Consider the following 21,882-nt stretch of genomic DNA (forward strand, 5'->3'; position numbering starts at 1 on the left):
TTGAAGTGCCACTTATTTTCGATAGGTTTAAAATATCTCACACTTCAAATGAATCGCGCATAAATTTTGCTTGACCGTCATAAAATCGAATCATCACTGTATGTGTATCGTATGGAAACAATATAACAAATAATAAACATCAGAGGCGGGGGTCTCCCCTCACCGACCACCGCTTCGCTCCCTCTACGGGTTGGGATCGATTCCAGGGTGAGAGAGAATTTATTTTCCAGAGAAAAACTATTATGCGAGGCAGAGAAGGAGGGCACGGGGAATTAAAATGTATATTTTAATAATTTTCTTCTTACGCATTCGCGTTTGTTCTTAAGTTTACGAGGAAGCATTCCAGCGTCCAAAGTCGGGTAGAGCGGTGAGCCGTCAATGCGAACGTTATTAGAAACTGTGTTCAACAACCAAACCATGCTTCGGCTCCCCAGTCTAACCATCGTTAAGATCGTCGGATCACTTGAGAGTAATACCCCTTTTCGCTTTCGTTTCGGTTTCAAGCGAAACATCTGTATGAGCGGCATTTAAATAAATAAAATTTGTGTTTGTAGCGTTGAATTGGGCCCTTGTGGAAATATTAATAACGCAATTTGTGGTTTTTGTTCTCGCTCTCTTGTTCGATCGATTCCCTCCTCAGCTGGTGGTTCTCCGCCTAAATTGTTGCACGTGTGTTCTGTAATTCCCGTGGTCGAGACCGAGCGTTACATTTTTGACAAAGGAATTCTACCGATATATGCTCGTTCGTGGTAGAAAATGGCCCGTTTGATTTATGCTTCATCTAGCACGCAGACATTTGGCATTCCGACGCGAGAAATGGAACCATTAGATCATATTTCCATCGAAATATAAATAAAATATTTGCTCGGATATAAAAACACTCTTGGATCCGTAAATGGGGTTTGCCTCCGGTGTGTGCCGCGCAACAATTTTAGCCATAAAGCGAAATGAATTTATTTTATTTCATTCCCCGCGAACCTCCTCAACCCACCCACCTAGTCCTGAGGAAAGAAAAATAAAACGACGTATAACGATCACCTTCTCCATCCTCGCGGAGCAATAATAACCGACAATCATAAGGCACACCATGCAAACAGAAGACGGAAAAAAGCAGTGGTGGCGGCGGCGGCAGAAGAACCACCATCAGCTTCTCGTATTAATATATTAGTTGTAATTTATTTGTGCGTTCCTTCGGTCATCAGGCCCATCAACCGATGCGTTGCGATGCGATGGCGTCACGGTGCCCAGTCTAATTAGGCAGCATTACAGCAACAACTACTCACCCGAAAGGGCCCAAGAAGTTCAAGGAGGAGGAAAGATCCTCGCTCGTCATAACCCCCACCGAACGAAACGCGGCGCCGCACCTCTCTTGTTTTCCGAACACGCGGATGCGAAAGGGATATGGCTCGTAAATAAATTATGATATTTAATAAATGTATATACACTCACTCATTCATACGGATAGCAATATTCGCTGGCTTCGACTTCCTTCGACGATTGCCAGTAGTGTTTTCGTCTAATCATTCTTCTCTAATTTGTATCGTACGCTACAGTCAGTCAGCTAGCCAGCGAGCGTTTTGACTGCGCTGACGATGATGTTGTTGTTGTTGTTCGTTTCCCCGGCTTCACCACCGAGAAGCGATTCCGATGCCGATGGACGTCGATTGGGTTAGGCTGGGAGAATGATCGGCTGTTTTTTGTCCGCAGTGTAACGTTTGGTGAAATCTTCAATTTGAATTAGTTCAATTCTGTGTGAATAAAAAATCTAATGAATGTAATGTCGGCCTAACTGCCTCTAATTTGGGTCCATACATAAATTCAGCAATCGACTAAATTTTCAATAGCGACCAAAAATATCCATTAGTACCGTCCCAATTACGCTTTCGTCTAGATAAAATTGATAAATAGCAGATTTTTAGCGATGAACCCAATCTTAGATCCATAAGCCAACATTAGAGCCATTTCTCCTATTATATATTAGGGTGGGTCACCTTTATATGGAAAAAACGCAAACTTGACCTCATCATGCGAGAACAACCCTTTTTTGGTTCCATTCGGGATCCCCAAAAAACTGTGCAAAATTTAGGGAAGATTGGATGTAACCAGGCTTTCCGCTTTGCATTTGAAATTTGTATGGAAATAAGTATGGTAAAAATTATTTTTTTGCATTTGCATCCCTAGAGACCACAATTTTGCATGAATCTATGCAATTAACCATGTTCAAGTATAATGCAGCAAATTCCTAAAAAGTTGTTGACGAAGCATGTACGGTGTTAGAATGTCTCTAAAAAAAGGTATAACTGCTCAAATATTTATGGATTTAAATTAATACCAAAAATCACATTTTCTCCAACCAAAGGTGTACCAATCTAGCATAATTTAGAAGTTTCTTATCTTATCGATTGGATATGATGAGATGATTTATTCAAAAACGATTAATCTATCTCCGGCCCCTCATTTATATCAATAGAAGTAAAGGTTCAAACTGAAATAACTTCGGTGTTTCCCTTCTTTTCAAGATGGCATGTTCGGATGGGTTATTCAAAAACATTTGCTCAATCTTATCAGCGTAGTTAGAGACGGGGGCTTACTATTATCCCCACCCCTGACTCCTATCAATGGAAGCAAAGCATTAAACTGAAATAACTTCGGTGTTTCCCATCTTGTCGAGTTGGTATATTGAAATGTGTTATTCAAAAATATTCGCTCAATCTACTAGAGATAAGGGGAGGGGCTCCCCTCCGCCCCTCACTTATATCAATTAATGTAAAGTTTCAGACTGTAATATTTTCGGAGTTTCCTATCTTTTCGAATTGGCTTGTTCGGATGGATTATTCAAAACCATTTGCTCAATCTTAAGGCGTAGATAAAAAGGTCAGAGCATTTCCTTCAAATGCTCTATTACAAATTAACATAGAACGATTGTGCCTGTTTACTGGAAAAGAAAACAGTTAGATTGAGCAAATATTTTTGAATAGCTCTATAACCTAGACACTTAATTCTAACTTATGCCCGAAAATAGTAAACGGCCGATTTAAATGTGCAGTGATCCGAACTGTCAAAACCATAGGTTTTTTTTATCTAGATAAAAATAATTTGTCCAGAATAGATCAGACACGAACCAATTTATAACTTTTGCATGCGGGTTCATGGCTTAGCTAAATATTTCCCGCGAACACGGAGCCAGATGTCAGTAGTGTGCTTTGGTTAGATATTTTATTGTTTTTGCTATGGTCATGCATTTGTCGGTGCTATAGCTATGCTTATGAGATTGAACAGTTATTTTCGAATAATTCATCTGAACATACCAAATCGATAAGATACGAAACTTCGAAGTTATTTCAGTTTGAAACTGTACTAACGGGTGTTCAATAAAAAATGAGATTTTTTTCAGTCATGTAGCTTGTAAAACATTTTTTTTTTAATATTGGAGAAGCGGCCCTGGTCAGCCGTACGACGCAACTAAGTCGCGATGGTCTCACAAGAGCGCTGGGCGGCACTGACGTCCATCTTCCGGATACAATTCCGGATCCTCGTGGTCAACTGCTTCGTATGCTTGGCCCGCCAATACTTTTTGTACACTAGGGCACTGAGGGAGCCGAAAAAATCCTCAATGGGACGGCATTGGGGCAAGTTGGTCGGGTTCCTTTCATTCGGCACGTACGGTATCTTTTTCTGCTCAAGATACTCCAGCGTCTTCTTGGCGTAATGGGAAGACGCCTTGTCCGGCCAGAAGACGTACTTTCCATCCGCATGATGCTTCTTCAAAAACGGCAGAAGAATTTTCTCAAGACACTCCTCCTGGTACACTTGTTGATTGATGGCCAGACCGCTCGGTTTGAACCACGGCTTTGAAATCCCTCTGTCCGATATGGCGATGTACAGCTGGAATAGTAGCTGTCATATCCTGGAATGTGGGTCTTCGAGAGCGGAAAGTAACTTTCGTCGTCCAGCACGAACGACGTCCCGCGGTCGTTCTTCGTCATCCACAGGCACCACTTCCGGCCTTCCGCTCCACGCTCAGGGATGCCAGTATCCGGTAAACTGTACTCACGGGCACGTTTGGTCTACCGTAAATTTTTTTCCACGATGACCATGCGTTTCGTAAAACCGTACAACACGCTCGCTGAGTGCTTGCTGTTTCGACGCTATCTTCGATTGAACTGATAGCACCCGAGCGAAAAGAAACATGCCACCCATTTTTAGGGAGTCCACATTATGTTTTAAATAAAAATTACTGAATTCGTTAAAATAAAATTATTACTGGATATATTCCTGAAAAAAATCTCATTTTTTATTGAACACCCGTTATGTATTACCTCTATCAATTGGATATTAGTTACACACACACACTTCCAGTTTCAAAATTTTCTTTTGTATCCTGGCACGTATGTAATGTATTTTATTTTTTTTTTATTTTTTTTTTACGTAGGATTATGTCTTTCGGCAAAATATTGGGGTTGCAATTTCAAAAAACCAAAATCGACCGCGTTACGAAAAGTGGTCAGGTTTTGAACATTTGTAACTCTGTCATTGACAGACTGTCAATAGCGGATGAATTTTAATTCTAAACAAGACAATAGATTGGAAGTACTTTATCAATTTTCAATAGGTCACTATTGAAAATTACTCAAATGTCCAACTGTTGCAATGGTGATCAAAATTACCACCGATTGCCTGCAAAAAGTGATTTCCCAAACACAGTCGCCAAATATTGATAACGAGCACGTAATCCTACGTTTATTCTACGGTCGTGTCTTTTTTTTTTAAATTATAAAATGTAGAGTTGGTTGGAAATGCTGACATGAAGCTTGGGTGTGATAATTTATTAGCTAGAGAATGATTTTTAGAAGAGGGTAGGATCTAAAGATCATTCTCTAGCTAATAAATTATCACACTCAAGCTTCATGTTAGCATTTCCAACCAACTCTGAAAATCGCTTACTTCACGTATGAAGTAACATAAAAACACTTTGAATGTATAAAATGTATTTGGTCCATACAATCATACAAATTTCAACCGCAATGCTGAAAGCTGGGTTACAACCAATCGTCCCCAATTTGTGCACAGTTGTTTGAGACCCCAAATAGAACCAAAAAAAAAAACATTGTTCTGAAAAAATCATCATGAGCGGCGCCGGTGGTGTAGTCCGCAATTAACGGAGTTAGATTATTTCACAGTGTTACAGAAGTGTATGTAGCAGAACCTATACGTGAAGTCTCTGCATCACTTGAAGATGTTTCTCAATATTTACCAGCTATGTGCAGTTGGAACGTACGAGGTTGCTGCCAGTCAGGAAAACGGAAGTTGATAAATAATCAGCTAGTAAAGCGAAATATTCACCTTGCATGTCTTCAAGATATTAGTATTGAAGCAACACAATTGTGTAGTGAGGATTACACGTGGCATATATCGAGAAATGGTGGGAACCGTATTCGAGGATTGGCGTTGCTGATTCGGAAGGGTCTGTATATTGCAATTATTAAATTGGATAATTTTGATAATATACAGTTAGCCGAGATTGCGCTCTCGATTCGCGGTAAAAGGATAACGATGCATATCATGAACTTCCACGCTCCTAATCATGGATATAGCAGATTCTTAAACAGTTTCGGCCACTGCATACTAGCTGTCAAGAATCAGAAGAACCTCGTCTGCATAGGAGATACAAATGCTCAAATCGGTAGGGATGACATAGATGATGAAGATACCAACCTATTGGGGAAATTCATTGGCCATGCTCAGTCAAATAGTAACGGTGAACAATTGAAATTCTTTCTGCGAAGACACAATCTTGCTCTAAGGAGCACAATGTCAAACAAATCGTTATTAGTAACGTGGGCCAGAGGAAGTAAGGGTTCCCAGTTCGACCATGTTATGACTAAAAACAATTCGCGGATTTTTTTTAAAGAAAATTCAAGCCAACTGGGTCTCATCAGTTGATACTGATCATAAAATGCTTTCTTGCTATATAAACATCTCTGAAAGTTGCCCAAATATCTCATATAAGGAAAAAGTGCTGGAAGATAATAAGAAAATCAAGTGGAATTTGAAACTGTTGCAGGACGACAAATTTAAGGGAAATTACCATGATGCGTTAAACAACTTCAGAATAAATATTCGAAACGAGAATATTTCGGAGGCATGGGATTCTCTTGTGACAAAGCTAAAGCAGGCAGCTAATAATACCATATCTGAATTGCATAAAATACCGTTGTCACCTACTCGTAGAAAAGCAATGGCGGAGGTCAAGAAGTGGTCTTTTAGAAACAAAATGCATCCGTACAGCCAGAATGTAGCAAAACAGTTGAAGGATGCTAAGACTAATTTTTCACAGATGTGTAGGAAAAAAGAAAAAATGATCAAAGGCTATTTTTTAAAAATCTGAAAAGTTTTAAGCTTGGTGAACGAATTAGCAGAGCTCATCATTACATGAAAAAACATAGAAAAAAACATAATAGGATACGGAAACCAAACATATCTATGCGGAAGTGGAAAATTGGAGAAGACGGTGATTTGTTGTTGCCGGAAAAAATCAATGTGATGGATTCAGATTCCTGTAACGTACCTGATATTGAAGACTTGGATATCATAATTAGGGAAAGCAAAAATGGCAAAGCATCAGGATTGGATAACGTTAACGCAGAGCTGATTAAATATGCAAACTCAAATACAATCACCGAGTTCAAAGAAGTTCTCCAACGGGTATGGGATGAGAATGAGCTGCCAGCTCATTGGAGGCATTCATTATTAGTTCCAATACCAAAATCTGCATATCCTAAGGATGAAAATGACTACCGCAGAATTTGTTTGAGCAGCGCAGGATATAAAATGTATGCTTCCTGGATACTAAAAGAACTAATTCGATGCACAGACCCAATCGGCCATCATCAGGCAGCATTCATACACGGGCGATCAACAATGGATCATCTTTTTGTTGTAAAACGAGTGTTAGAAGAAAAGTGGAATGCGGGAGATGATTTGGTGCTGATGTCTCTCGACATCAGCAAAGCGTTCGACAAAATTTCCTTAAAAGATCTCCCAAGGATCTTGCAACAGAAAGGAGCTCCAAAAGGGTTAATAGCCAGAATTGTTGAATGCGTCCGGGAGGAAACATACCAAACGCTTTGGGATGGACAAAAATCTGCAAAGGAGAATCGTAGAATGGGCATAAAGCAAGGATGTCCATTGTTACCGTATTTGTTTGATCTAATCATGGAAGAGGTCCTCAGAAAGACGGAAGCAGAATTACATGGTTTCTTCGTGTTGGATCAGGTACACAATATTCGATACCCCATCATTTTAGTGTACGCAGACGACATTTTGATTATTGGATGTAGTAAAGAACAGCTGAACATAATCATTCCGGTGCTGAAGAAACATCTTGAGGAGGTAAACCTGTTCTTAAATCCCATAAAAACCAAAATTGTTGTTAGGGCACCTAGAGGAGAAGCACCAACATCGTTAGTTGTTGATGGTTGTACTTACATGGTTGCAAAGGAACTCAGCTACCTAGGAGTGACCATAACTGATAGATTACACCGCCTCAAATCTATTAAAGCACGCTGTAAGAAAGCCATTAAATCCTCTAAGGCTGTTATTGCATTCGCGAAAGAGAACAGGCCAAGTGTGGAGATTGGAAACTTACTGTATGACACCATCATTTCTCCTACAATGACGTTTGGAACCCAAGTTTCAGTCATCACCAAACACACTCGCACGTCCATGCGAAAATACGAGAGACAAATAGTAGCGGAACTGGCGAGCTGTTGTACTATGGACGGAGAAAGCCCAAATGGGAATCATATTCTAAGAGGGAAAACCGTGACCAAAAAAATTCGAGCCCTTCAAATGAGATTTTGGAGCCATATTATCAGAATGGAGGATAATCATCTGCTGAAACTAGCTGCTAAATATAAAAAGCATTATAGAAAGATAGGACGACCATCATTCACTTGGTTTGATATAATTCGACAAAATGTTGAAAGATTTGGGGATCTAAGCGTGGAAGAATGGGAGGATCTGGCCAGAGACAGAGAAAAAGTGACAAACAAAATCGAGGAGATATATGCTATTTGATTCAGATGAGCAGTAAAGTTAGATGATTAAGGCATACAATATAATACTCTATCTCTTTATTGTCTTATTAATAAAGTTTATTTCAATAATGATGGTAATACTTGATAGATTTGCACCATTTTTATTTAAAAGTTACGTTTGCTCTGAACCCATCGATTCAGTCATTTTAAACTCAGTTGAAGAAAAAGAATGCACGGGTGTATGAAAGGAAATGACTTCAATATATTAAAAAGGTAAGCATATAATTGATTGTATTTATATAAATTATTTATCTCATGTTTATACTGCTTTATATTGTCGAATAGAGCATCCTTATATCCCCCTTCCCCTACTAACAAGATTTCCATTCCCTGTAACGTCTATGAAGGTAGTATGGGTTCCCTGCACCTTCTTAAGTAGATGTTGAACTAACATTCCTACCTTTCCCCTGCGATTGTAAGGACGTAGCCAGGTATACAATGCGAGGTTTGTTTTGCAGATTGCATGGTATGGGAAAAGGATATTAATCCCAAGTATCCTTTTTGCGACAACATATTATGTTTTTGCGGAATATATGAGCTGATCATTATATATCCACCTACGATTTGTGCAATCGCATATGCTATGCTATGCTATGCTATGCTATGAGCGGCGCCGGTGGTGTAGTGGTAGGCGTGATGACCTCTCACCCCAGCAGGCCTGGGTTCAATCCCAGTCGGCGCCGCCGGGATGTTCTGAGGCATATCATCTCTGATCACGCCTTCCTTCGGGAAGTAAAGCCGTTGGTCCCGGGTTCATGAGTTGATGGGTCGATAGGTAGGGTCCATGTATATATTTATATTACTATTGAACATGTGAAAAATGTCTATTGTCTCAAAAAAAAAGGCCCTGTGCTAAATTTGGTCTCAATCAGACATGATTTAGGGGTGGCCCAAAATCATCAAAATTTGAGGTTTTTGAAAACCGAAAACGAATGAAATTTCAGCTTTTGAAAAATAAAAAAGTTGATGCCATATGACTCAAAAATGCACGAAACGTCGAATTCTGGTCTTTTTTGTGAGTGGGAAGTGGGATATGTAACATTGATTAATTGGCTCCCAAAGCTGTTCACTACTATATCCAATCTATTTGTATATCATTTTGAACCATCACTAGCATCTAATACTTGATGCTTCACTAGGGTGGTTCATTTTCATATTTAAAACATTAAAATACATGCAAAAATCATAATATTCCACAGAATGCATCTAAATATAGTCCAGAAAATTAAATATTCACTCCCCATAAGAGTAACACTGCTACGAGCCCCGTAACGTGGGTAGATCACCTTCTCGTGGTACGTTACAGGATGTAAGATCTACCACCGATTCCTAGTCCTGACTGCTTCAAACTAGGGGAACAAGATTTTTCCGTATTCAAAGGAACACATCTTAGTCCTTGTTATGTACTTGTTATGCCTTGTTGATAGTGACAACACTCGGCTTTGTCCACCGAGGATGATGTTGAAACAAGGAAAAAATGAGTTAGTTAGTCTTCATCTATGTGATTCCTAATCTTCTATTCGTTGTTCCCTAGTTTGAAGTGGGTAAGACTAGGGTTCTGATGGTCATTATCGGTGTCATTCTTTAATTTTGTTGCGTGGAGGCGAACCAGCCCAAGGCTGAAAGCCTCCTTAATAAAGCTAAATAATAATAATAATAATTTTGTTGCTAAGGAATCCAATTTTGACTAACAAAGGGGTGCGCCTTTGGAGGGTGTTTCAACACTCCGAAGGGTATAAATAGCGGGACCTTTCAATTAGAGTCGGATCCTTGTGATAAATGCAAGAATGACAACTGTAAAAAAAATCGAATACTTCATCATTTCTCAATAGTGATGGAGTAATACGACATGCACTCAACGAAGGAAATGGGATATATTTACTATAATAGATCAAATTACTGGTCGCAGTGGCGTTAGGTTCCGAACTGAGAAAAAAAATACTGATACGATATGTGCATTCTGCACTAGAATACGTTGTGGAAAACTTCCATAGGGTGGTTCATTTGAATTAGATAGCAAAAAATTCGAAAAAAATCTTACAAATACTTAGTTGAAGATGCTTATTTCATAGTTGAAGATGCTTATTTCAAATAACAGACTGTAGTGGTAATTTTTATACGATAGATGGAGTAGATGAAAGTATAGAGTTGATAGTTCCGTTAGAGTACGGCAGTGTGAAAATTGCATATAGTTAGTATTTAGAATAGCGAGCAAGGACAACTTTTAAGGAAGGTACAAATCGGTTTTTTTTCATCTCTCTTTACCAAACTCCCCCTTTGGAGAGGGATGGTGAGGGGTGTGCTTACAAATACTGTTGTTTTATTTATTAAATTCAGGTCTGTGGATTTGAAGTTTCAGTCAATGAGTCAGAGTCGGAATGCTAATGAATTAGCTGAACTGAGGAGTCGGAGTCGGTGCAATTATGGCAACTATCTTCTAGATAAAAAGGATCTCAACTAACATTAAATGCTGAATAAAGGCTTGTTCAGAATTGGGAGGAAATACTAATCTACTATCAACATGAAGCTTTAGTGCGATAATTTATTATCATGGGCATGAGCATGATTAACCACCCATGGTTACTGCGCTGTTAATGCCAGATCAGCTGTAATAACACAAAAAACCAACAGATGCTTTTTGGGACTAACATTCATCCTCAATGTGTAAAAACTGAACGGCTTCAGCTTCCAAGACCCTATTTCAAGCACAAGTTTTTTTTTTAAGTAAATTAATCAGAAATGTATCCAAATGATGCTCTATGATGTAAAGCATCATACTGTAAAAACTAAGCGTTGTAAGTTATTGTTTACTCCATGCTTATAGGGTCTCGGGTCGAAACCGTTCTCCACCCTACTGGGGTGATCTATCAGTTTTCAAAAACTCAAACTGTGACGATTTTGCGCTGTTCAAAAATTAGAAATATAGTTAAAAAGTTGACGTTTGAACAACAATTTTCATTTCATTAATTTTATGGACTTGGTTTTGTTCCCACATAAACTATTACGATCGATTCATTTACATCCCTTAATTTTGATCATTTCATCTTTATTTTCATTTTCTAGAAACCTGAAAACCTTTCCAAGTTCGACGAATGGATCAAAACACAGGTATTTCTATTGTCTAGAGAGAACTCCCTAGACTTCAACATAAAGTTACTGTTTCGACTGGGTATTCGCACTTATTTTTGGATCACTCAACATCTCTAGAATTTCTGAATTTTCGGAACAGCGGAAACATTTGAAACACTATGAGCTACGGGATCACTTGAAATCTTCTTGTTGACGCTCCGTGTAGCCCAAGAATCGAAGAAGAACAACTTTTGGTCATCATATTGAACATTTTGTTAATAATTTTGTTTTTGCATTATTAGGCTGCTCAAATCTTGAATGTGGAAGGGCTTAACTCATGATATTGAGCTCAGTAAGCATAAACGGTCCCTCTAAGGCCACTGAGTCCCTCATATAAGATCAAACTACTTATGATGGACTTGTTGTAGCCTGGCGACGACGAAATGGACGATAATTTTCACAAAACACGATGAGCAAGCAATTTGGCTACGAGATACTCTTTAATATTATGGGGCCTGGCATCGATCCCACGATTTCCTGCTCAGTAAGCGAAAACGGCTCTCTTACGATACCGAGCCCTTCATATCAGAACAACCCAGTTATGATGAAGTTAATGCTATAACCGTTCAAACCCGACGGCGGTGTCCCTTACACAAGAACAAGTCGTCGCCGACGATCTTTCAAACCCGACATGAAGCTACGAAAAAGGACCTTCTCCTTCACTAAGTTATGCATTTATCCGATGTTCATTATTTCGGTTAGGTTTTTACGGAACAGAATCTACAAAGCGTTATATTTTCGTAATTAATTTGAATATTTTCAATTACGTATTATAAGTCTAGTGGTGCGGATTCAAAAACAACTGCGAACAGTTATTTGATCGACTTTGGTATACGCCGTTTAGGGCATGCTATATTACTCCATCACTATTGAGATATGATGAAGTATTCGGTTTTGATACAGTTGTCATTATTGCCTTTATCGCAAGGATTCGACTCTAAATGTAAGGTCCCGCTCGTAACCAATTCAAACTAGAGAGTAGCGTATAAAAGATTAGGGATCATGGAGATGAAAAATAACTACCTACCTCATTTTACCTTGCTTCAAGATCATCCTAGATCGACAAAGAGTCTTATCACTATCAACAAGGCATAAAAAAGTAACAAGTACTAAGATGTGATCCGTTGATAACAAAATAAAATCCTGTTCCCCTTATTTTAAGCAGTTCGGAGTTGGCTTCGGGGGTAGATCTTAAAGCCAGTAACGTGTAACCGTTTAGTTACAATGTCCTAGATTTTAATTTGCGCAAGTTGTTTTAAGGAACTGTAGTGTTTTGTGTCAGTGTTGCGTTAGTAGGATTAGTAGGATTGTTGGTAAAATTGTTGTAATGGGAAAATGTATAAATTTGTGTTAGTAGGATTAGTTTGAAATCGATATTTTTATAACCATAATTGGGCGAGACAGGATCGCAAGCGTGTTGGGATCAAATGTGGAAGGAAAACTGAATAGGAGATGGTATGGATGGGTGATGATAAGCTACAAGGAGGGAAAATGGAGGAAATAATGAACGGAGGGTTTTTGATATCTGGAATAGATCTGGGATGCTGAGAAGTAAACCGGTGTTTGTGCTTACAAGACGTGAGTGGATAGTAAGTCTAAAGTACAAAAGTCAACCGAGCAAAGTGCCTCAAAGTGCAGTGAACGACATTTTTCTATTCTTGGTGTTCGTTCAGGACCTTTTTTTATGTTCCACGTATAGATCTTCACGATCGGCACGTTTCGACCAAGTCAGTCACGACTATCTTGGTCTAAAAGTCAAGAACCTTCCACTATCCGGCTTAATAATCGCCAGACAAGAGAGCATCCTCGGACGCGGTCCTAATTGAAAAGGAGGAAGACCCTTCTCGGCTCGACCAAGGTGGCCGATATTTGCCAACAAAGGGAGACGCCGTTGACCCAGAAGAGGCTACTTTGGTAGCTGCACAGGGATCGCTACATTCCCTGGTTACGAACCGCCATCGCAACGCGCAAACCCAAGCCATTTTTGTGACCACAGCTCCAGTCACCAGGAACCATCTTTCAGACCAGTCGAAGGCACCGATCCACCATTGTCGACGGACTGATCAAGCCACGGACCGCCATCGCGGTCAAACAACACGCACCATAATTCCAGTTAAATAAATTATTATATATTATTTATAAATTTTTCCACCCACACATTAGGTTTTAATTAATTTCACCATCACTATAGAAATCCCACAGTTTCTGCAAACTTTGCTCCTTGTAGCCCCTCCGAATTAGTCAGTCAAAAATCAGAACCTCTGAACACCAGAAGTCCGTTCAAAATTAACGAAGATAATATTTTTTTTATTTCGGGAAAATGGGGTTTAGGTTTGGTGCTCGTAGCTGCTCCAAAGGGAAGAAACTATTATAAATAGGAATGAATCAATATTATCCAGAGCAGAGTTAATGTACACGTGCATCCATCCCGCGTGATAGAGACACGCTTTCTATAAGATCGTAGGTGCCTGGTACATTTCGAGACGTATTATTTCTTTCGTGTCACATGTGCTGTGTCTCATGAGCTAAGCTCGGTGAGCTCCAGGGAGATCGGCAGCGTACCTACGTCCTGCGTGCATGATTGGTTGGTTGGTTAGTGATTGGTGATAAAAAACAGCAGAGAACTGTTGTAGTCCTGTAACATTCTCGTGTTGCTGGTACAACTGATTAATTTCAATCAGTTGGTATTCAGTTTTTGAGGGTTGAGAGATTGTGGTTTTATAGAAGTATTTCAAGCGAAAGATGAGTTAAACGATTACGAACCAATTACCGGCGGGGTTATTTGTTACCGATCCATGCGCATGGAATTTTCATGGTTCAAAATATTGATTTAGCTCCACCAAGTTCAAATGATTTCAAATCAGCTCCTGATCATTCTCACAAAATTTGTTCTCATTAGGATGCGAACTCATACTGCACTTGGCTCTTTGAAGTTTATGTGGGAATTGAAAAATTGAACGTTAGGATAATTAGTTATTAATTGATTAGGAAGATGATGTTCTTCTGACATGGTTCATTTACTACTCAGCAGACAAAATTGGAATAAAAGGACAAAAAATCGAGGCTATTATGTCATAAAGGCAAGATGCAGTGTTACCCTGAAAACAGCCGAATAATCCTACCAGCAAGTTATCAACTTGGAAATTAATTAATAACAAATTTTCTTGACATTCAATTAAAAAGTGGTTTTCAACAAAGTTGTAGCTGGGAAATTTTCACGTAAAAGGGGGGGGGGGGAGCTCTGATGGACAACTTTTCCGTAAATCATTATGGTGCAGGCCTAGAACGATGAGGACAAAAAATACACTTGCCTTATAGTAATTCCCATATAAACTTCAAAGAGCCAGTGTAGAATCAGTTTCACCAAATTAGCTCAAATTTTGTGATATCCGAATCCGATTGATCTTGGTGGATCAAATTGATAGGTATTTTGCAGCTGGCAGAGAACCAATAGTTCGGAGGGCCCTTTAAAAAAACTTCGTTGTTGAAATTGATTCGTGTGACATCAGTATTTCCAGCCTTTCAAGCTGTAGCCGACATCACTAGTTGATTCAAACATCTACTTAATTTTGAGAACTGTTCAAATATATTTAGACAAAAAGCATGGTGTGTTCTTCCCAAGTAGTAGTCAACCTGAAAATATGATGAGAAATAAGAAAACTGGATTGTAAATTTTGGGATGAATCCAACATATTTGTCACACTCAACGGTCAGTATCTGAATCGAAAACCATGTTTTCCAAAATGTTTATTTAGTAGGCTCAATATCTTTGAAAGCTCTGCGGAGCCAAAGGACTAAACAAATATTACAATGGAGATCTAAATCGATTTCCTATATTTTGTTGTGCTTGCAACGCATCGAATCTCGACAGATCCGCAAACCCTTTCTGCCGAGGATGCTGATGTTCGTTTTTGCATGCTTTATCGGCCTTTTGAGCGCACGTCCATTATCACCACCTCTTCATGCAGCACCTCTACCACTTCCTCTGTTGATTTGCTGGTGCTGTCTGACAATGCACCTACAGCCACTATACCAGGGTACTAACTGCTATCGGAGTTGCAAGGAATTATGTAGTTCTTCAAGAAACTTCGTGGTACTTCAGGGAACTTTTTAAAAGTTCAGGAAACTTTCTTGAACTGCAGATTTTTCTTTTAAGTTCAGCTAACTTTGTAGAAGCTCACCGAATTTCAGTGAACTTCGTAGAGTTTCATCGAACTGCTTCGGTAAATTGTTCCTGAAAAAGTTATAAGACAACGACACTTCATACCTCATGATGAAATAGTTCAGAGAATTCCGCACAAATTCAGGAAATTTCGAGCGTCGAACATTGCGGAAAATCAACGAGAAACGTAGATGTGAAGCAAGCCTTGATGAAGTTTTGTGGACTGCGTAATAATTCGAGGAACTTCGTATAACTTCATAGAAGTACAGGGCATCTTGAAAAAATTCAGGGAATTTCGTAAAGATAAAAGACTTCAGGGATCATCGTTTCAGTTTAGGGAACTTCATAGCAGTTTGTCAGAGATCTTAAAAATCTCAATGAAATTCCTGAAGATGAAGATTTTGGAACCTCGTTTAATTTCAAGGTACTTTGAAATTTGAGTAAATTTTCTAAAACTTAAGGAAATTTTGTAGATGTTCAGGAAACGGTGCATAAGTAACTGGATATTCTTTCAGATATGCTCCCTAGACAGCCAGGAAGTTTTAAAAGATCAGCATTTGCTGATGTTCTTCTAAACTGAATTTGCGAGTTGCTAAAAAAAAGGATGACTTAAGAATGTGCTTAAGTTTTTGAATATCATAATTTTTCAAATAGATAGATCAACTTGCAACACGGTATTTTCCAAATTTAAACCATACATTCTGGCAACATGGTGATTTGATTGGTTGATCTGTTGCAGGTTGTAGCAATGGCTGTACCACTTTCTGGTTTGTTGTAGCGAGATGGTGGCGCTTGGTGGTCACTTTGTGGAATTGGTGCCGATACTCAGGCGCTTCCACTGTTGGTATACAAAGGCAAGGTCGCCCATTATCTAACCGAAAAGGTTATTTCTTCTTAGCGATTACGGACCATCGAAACCCGCAGAGAAATGGTCAGCAGAAGCCACCTAGATCGTACCGTGCCAACCAGAAAGCGATTTGAAGGAACGGAACAGAAGGTCGGTAGACTTGGTGATATTAATAATTGGAATGGTAAATATATCACTAAACTGGTCTACACGCTCATCTGAGTTAAAGCCAACGATGCCCGCTCATGTCACTATTTTGCTGCAGTTATTTCTAGATAAACATTTCAAAAGGTCCTATTTGCACGATGCTCTTCATCGACTTTCTCTTCCATTAATAACTCAACTTCAAAAGCATTCGCTGCTGTGTTCAACGTTCTAAGCACAAGATATGAACTGCTGCTATCAAACTCTGTGGCAAAATTAGCACCAAATGCATTTGCGTAGGCGTGGTTATCAAAAGAGAAAGTCGATGAAGATAATCGATCAAAGCAAATAGGACCATTTGAAATGTTCATCGAGATTTAGCATAGGCCGCGCCATCACCCAGTGGGTCACCGCTTCTGTTATAGAATTTATCTGAATGCTCGATCACATGAGGCACATTAAAAAAAAATATGAACATTTTTAAAGTAATGGTAACAAAGTACAAGTGAAAGCGTAAAGGTAATACGTTCTATAAAAATTTCTTCCACCCATTGAATTATCATAACATTGCTGCATTCGTAGCATTCCGATATAATCTATTCAAAATACGTAACATCCCATCTAACAATGTATACCAGTTGTGTTGCCGATGAATGGTTAAATTACGTTGAAAATGTGTGAACATCTTGCAACGGTCAAATCCCCGTACTTTTTTGATTTTCGATACACTTTTTGTAGAATTTTTGTCCATTCTATATTTTGAAAATAACATGTCAAAAGATGTTAGTCATGCAAGTGCAGTTAAGTGTTGAACCGGAAAAAAATAAACAAAGAATATTCTAATTGACCGGCAAATTAATGACTTTTGCTATTCGAGGATTTCAAGAATTTAAGCACTGCAAATATATGCTACCTTTCCTCTAAAATAGAAATGGCTTGTGCAAACGCAAATGAAATGTCGGTCAAACCAAGCAAGCTTCAACAGCCTGTATTTCGCTTACCTACACCTTCCAGGACTTCGAGCTCTGCATTTCTAACATTAATCGTAGCTCTTGAGATCAGCGCGAGCCTCGTGCACGCCAGGATTTTTGGGTGTCGCATTTGTTTCTCGCTCGTATCTTATTCTCGCGCGTCTCTTTCTCGCTCGTCACGTGTCACTCGTTGCTACGGGAGACGGTTTGTTGAGAGTCTCGGCAGCACATTTTTGCACACACGAGGAAAATGTAACTCTGATCCAGAGTTTAAAATAAATTTCACTTATTTGAAATATCTCAAAAATCTGTATACTGAAAAAAAAATGTAATCTGTTAGGTCTATTCTGCACCCATTTCATTTGATTTGCGCGGAGAGTAACCTCACTCGCGGTGAATTTGTCACCTCACTAGTGACAGCGAGTCACCTCACATCACTCGCGGCGCAGAATAAGGGGATGTATATGCAGATATCTGTATCAACATATCACTCGATCTAACCATGTTGTTGAAACGTGTTCTTCTGACCAGTGGAACCACAAGATAAAAGATTGAGAGAGATCTTCCACCAAATAAATGATCAGATCGAAGTTGAAGCTACACCAGATCAGCTTTTATTTCCAACTTGGAAATTCCAAGATAATGACCCCTTTCGGGGTTGTCAAAAATTGCCACTGTGGACGGTATTGCACGTCCCCAAGGCGGGGTATTGGTATTAGTTTTCAACTAGCAATAATCGCACCTCGGATGTACCTCATTGGTTACGATATCGCCACTGCGCAAAGTTGACGTGACTGGAGATGCCGGGAAAGGGTCACCAGCTCGCGGCTCGATCCACTAGCGATGGACATGGTATGAAGATGCAGCAACTTCGCAGCATCATTTCGAAAGGGGTGCTCGAGATGAATAATCATACGGCGGAACGGGTAATGAAACTAGTTTCCAGTTTATTTCCTACCCTTCGGATAGAGGAGGGTTGAATAGAAAGGTCAGTTACCGGTGAAGACTGGTAGTTTCTAATTGGGTTTTGGTTTTGGAATGATATAGAACGCTTTGGAAGTCAAAACATAAATTCCATGAGTTGGGTCTCGAGTGTTGTGGATGAACAATCCTTAATTTTGTCATCACCAAACGCGTATTCACCCAGCCTAGTCGCGATATCGCAGCCACCACCAAACTCAAACGACAACAATACGGACCCATTATCAATAATGTCAATTTGACAATTTATGTTACATTTGTTCTTCACTTTCCCCGCTTCCTTCCCTCTCTCTCTCTCTCTTCCATGCTCTGCTTCCTCCCCTCGACGCACCCACTGGCGTTGTGATCTGCGTTCTCAGCTATTTTGCTAAGTCGCATTTAGTTAGCTTCTGATGCCTCCCAAAGGCTGGGTAGCTTCGTTGAGGCTAGTTGTGAGATGACAAGAGGCGAGTGACGGAATAAAGTTATTGAACAAATTTTTCACTGCCCATCAAATGTCGACAACCCGCACCAAAATCGTTCAAGATAAGATAAAGTAATAATTGTAGATTCACGTCGGTATTTATTCATTGCTTCGCGTCACCACCCGTCCTCCGTCCGGGTCATGCGATCTCCCGGGTCCCGGGTGTGTACTTTTTATTTCTATATTATTGACAAAAAATTAGCTAATAATGAGGGTGTTGAATTTTTATGGCCCCGCAGTCGGTCACTCGCGTTAGTGCTCTAGTAGTATAACACTGATCGAATACAGGTGATTGAACACCTGTGATAAGCGTCGCCGTATGCGAGGAGTGTGCGGTTGGTGTTCCATTTGGGCGTCATAATAATCAATTTATCAATTTATATATTTTTTGATAAACATAAATGCGAGTTTCTGGTAAACTCGAGTGCCGAATCGATGGTCAGTTTGAGTCGTTTTGAGAAGTTACTGGGTATCTGGGGGAAAGCGATAAAGATTGTAGATCATATAAAATGTATTTGCTGGGCACATTGAAAATTGCTCATCGAGGTAGATGAATTGTATGAACAACAATTTTAGAAATTTATTCCAGGACTTCTGTTGAATGTAATAGCCTCTTTTACTCGGATGCTGTGTCGATTCACTATATCGTAATTTTACGGTGATTTGAATAATGTTTCCATTTGTATACTGTGCGGCACAATGCTTCTCTATACCCAGGGAAGTCGAGAAATTCTCTCTTGAACCGTCTATCGGGAGACCCTAGTGACCTGCATCGGGTCATTTCCGGAAGCAATCCAGTAGATCACATATTCCTCAACCGGGTGCATATCTAGGTTATCTTCCCTCACATCTGCAGATGATCGTACCCATATGTGCGGCACATACGTTCTCTTCTTAACGTCTTTTCTTTGATCTGAACCTAGGGAAAATTCCCCCGTCACCTCACCGCATCCCATCGACCCAAACATTTCCACACCGGCGGCGACGGCCCTTGTTCTCCCTCTCAATTGGCCGTGTGTTGGTTGTGTATACTGAAACCGATCGGTCATTCCTTTACAAACTTGGCCAGCACCCATTTCCCTTCATTCATTGTTCTCCATAGATTCATTTTTTCAACAGCACCACCCCTCTTCCCTACCCTCCCGAACCACCCTTAATCGCACTTTCACCGAGATAAAAATACGCACCGATATGCATATACATTTTCATATTCCCAAAAACAATAAATGATTATGATGATGTTAATGACTCTCTCTCTCTACCCCATCCCCTACCCGCGTCTTTCGACCCCTTTCTTTTTTCGATTTGTTTCGGCATAGACAAGACACAGCTCAGCATCAGCAGCATAGCGAAACAAAAACTCGAAAAAGCATAACATAACAACAAGTAGGCAAGCTACCCGCCCCGCTTGTCCCAGAAAAACGGCAGCAGCCGGCTGGCCGCGTCCGTGGATGGGGGTGGAAGGGGAAGATAAAATAATATGAAACAGCGAAAAACATGAAACACACAAATATATCTAAATATATTGTGTGTTTCCTTTTATTTATCTCCCCCATCGAGCGTCTTCCTCGCCTGCCATGCTCTGGAGGAACATCGATCTTAACGCAGCACAGAGTGAGAGAGGATACCCCCGACCCCTCCCTCCCCACTCGCCTTTTTGACACGCTATGGATTCTGTGTGTGTGTGCTCGCCAACAACTTTGTCTTAAGTACTTGCGACTTGGGAAGTTATGGATATACCTATGGCACTCGTTTCACGAATCGTTACGTTTGTTGTTTTTGTCTTCTTCTTTGGACAACATGCTCGACGTCGTCAACGAATCAAACGGCTCATTACCTGCAATTTGTTATACCAGAATTTGATGCTTCTCTGTGCGTGATGCAACCGGAGATGGAAAGAGGTGCGAATTATGAGAAAAGTCGTGTCATACCTGGGTGGGAAGGTTGCGTCCAACTTTAAGTTCTTATTTGAGTGTGCGTTTGATCTAAAAAAGAAGTATTCATTGACTATTTCCTATGTTATTTACTGAGAGCTTCCAAGACCGCCAAATGCAGCATGCTTACTTTGGTTTTGCTGGCCCCAGGTCTCTCAGCCCAAGTAACAATTCAGTAATCATTTGGCATCCACTCTGATTTACGATGGTTTTATAACGGCAATGAACAATCCATTTAGAATAAATACAGAATTTCAAAGTTTAAAACATTCCTGCTTAGCAATTCAGCTTTTTGAGGTTTTAAAGACCTTTTATAGTCTGGCAAGAAAGTCAAAAACGGTCTTGTTTTAAAAATAAATTTAAAACAGTTCTTAATCCCTCCTTAAAACTGCTCTGTAATTCAAGCAGAAACGTTGTTTAGCATTAGCAATTGTTTGTTAATGTCTTGATAAAATATTTTATAAACGTGTTCTATCATTCTAAAAGCAACCATAAGACCATTTGGTTTTGCATTAGAGCAAAAAGCATTTATTGTTGCTTTTTAGGCTTTTAAATTGCAGCATACACTCCCTGAGAAGCCAGGTTTTGTTTTCAGAAGTCTGTGAATTTCAGAAATGTCTGTAATTGGGCTGCATAAAATTAGCAGAAGTTTTGCGTGTGATGAAGAGGGGAGGGGGGTGGGTTGTCCATGAAATAGATGTGAAATTTTTAATGTTAATAAAAGTCATGTTCGAGCAAAAATGACCTGCTTTTGACGAATTGAACTTAATTGGGATTGGGAATGCATCCATTTACGCCGTATACGTTAAAAGCAATTAATAAAAAGTTAAATTATCATTACACGACAAATGAGGTCAACTCAAAGTTGAGATTAGTTCTGCAGTGTGACATAGTTGTACTCTATTCTACGCGCTATAAACACCAATGTTGCCTGCTGAAAAGTTGATTGAGCATAATCATAAGACATTGGTGACTTGAATCATTGATAATTTTTGTTCCATGCATTTGATCGAAAAGTAGTCTTCAACAAGCTCAGCTATCCTTTTTTTAAAGTAGAGTGAACTGGTGAATTATGAGATTTATATGTACCGAAATTATGGTTTCCCCATAGTAATTTCCATATAAACTTCTAATGGTTTGTGCCAAGTCAGA

The 21,882-nt window shown here is 39.6% G+C and overlaps 1 protein-coding gene and 1 non-coding gene across 2 annotated transcripts in view; one reads left to right on the top strand and one right to left on the bottom strand.

The window, feature by feature from the left end:
* Nucleotides 1–21,882, top strand: part of LOC135713593 (protein bric-a-brac 1-like) — a 64,465-nt gene that overhangs the window by 35,889 nt on the left and 6,694 nt on the right. Inside the window, exon 2 of the mRNA XM_065236723.1 lies at nucleotides 11,163–11,207. Coding sequence (XP_065092795.1) covers nucleotides 11,163–11,207 — 45 coding nt within the window. The remainder of the gene's footprint in view (nucleotides 1–11,162; nucleotides 11,208–21,882) is intronic.
* LOC135713595 (U4 spliceosomal RNA) lies at nucleotides 17,999–18,139 on the bottom strand. Its single transcript, XR_010518752.1, has one exon. It is a non-coding gene; the product is annotated as a U4 spliceosomal RNA (small nuclear RNA).

Source organism: Ochlerotatus camptorhynchus, unplaced genomic scaffold (genome assembly GCF_037179485.1).
Source record: "Ochlerotatus camptorhynchus isolate MF236.1 unplaced genomic scaffold, CSIRO-AGI_Acam_v1.1 ptg000570l, whole genome shotgun sequence".
Lineage (NCBI taxonomy): Eukaryota > Metazoa > Arthropoda > Insecta > Diptera > Culicidae > Ochlerotatus > Ochlerotatus camptorhynchus.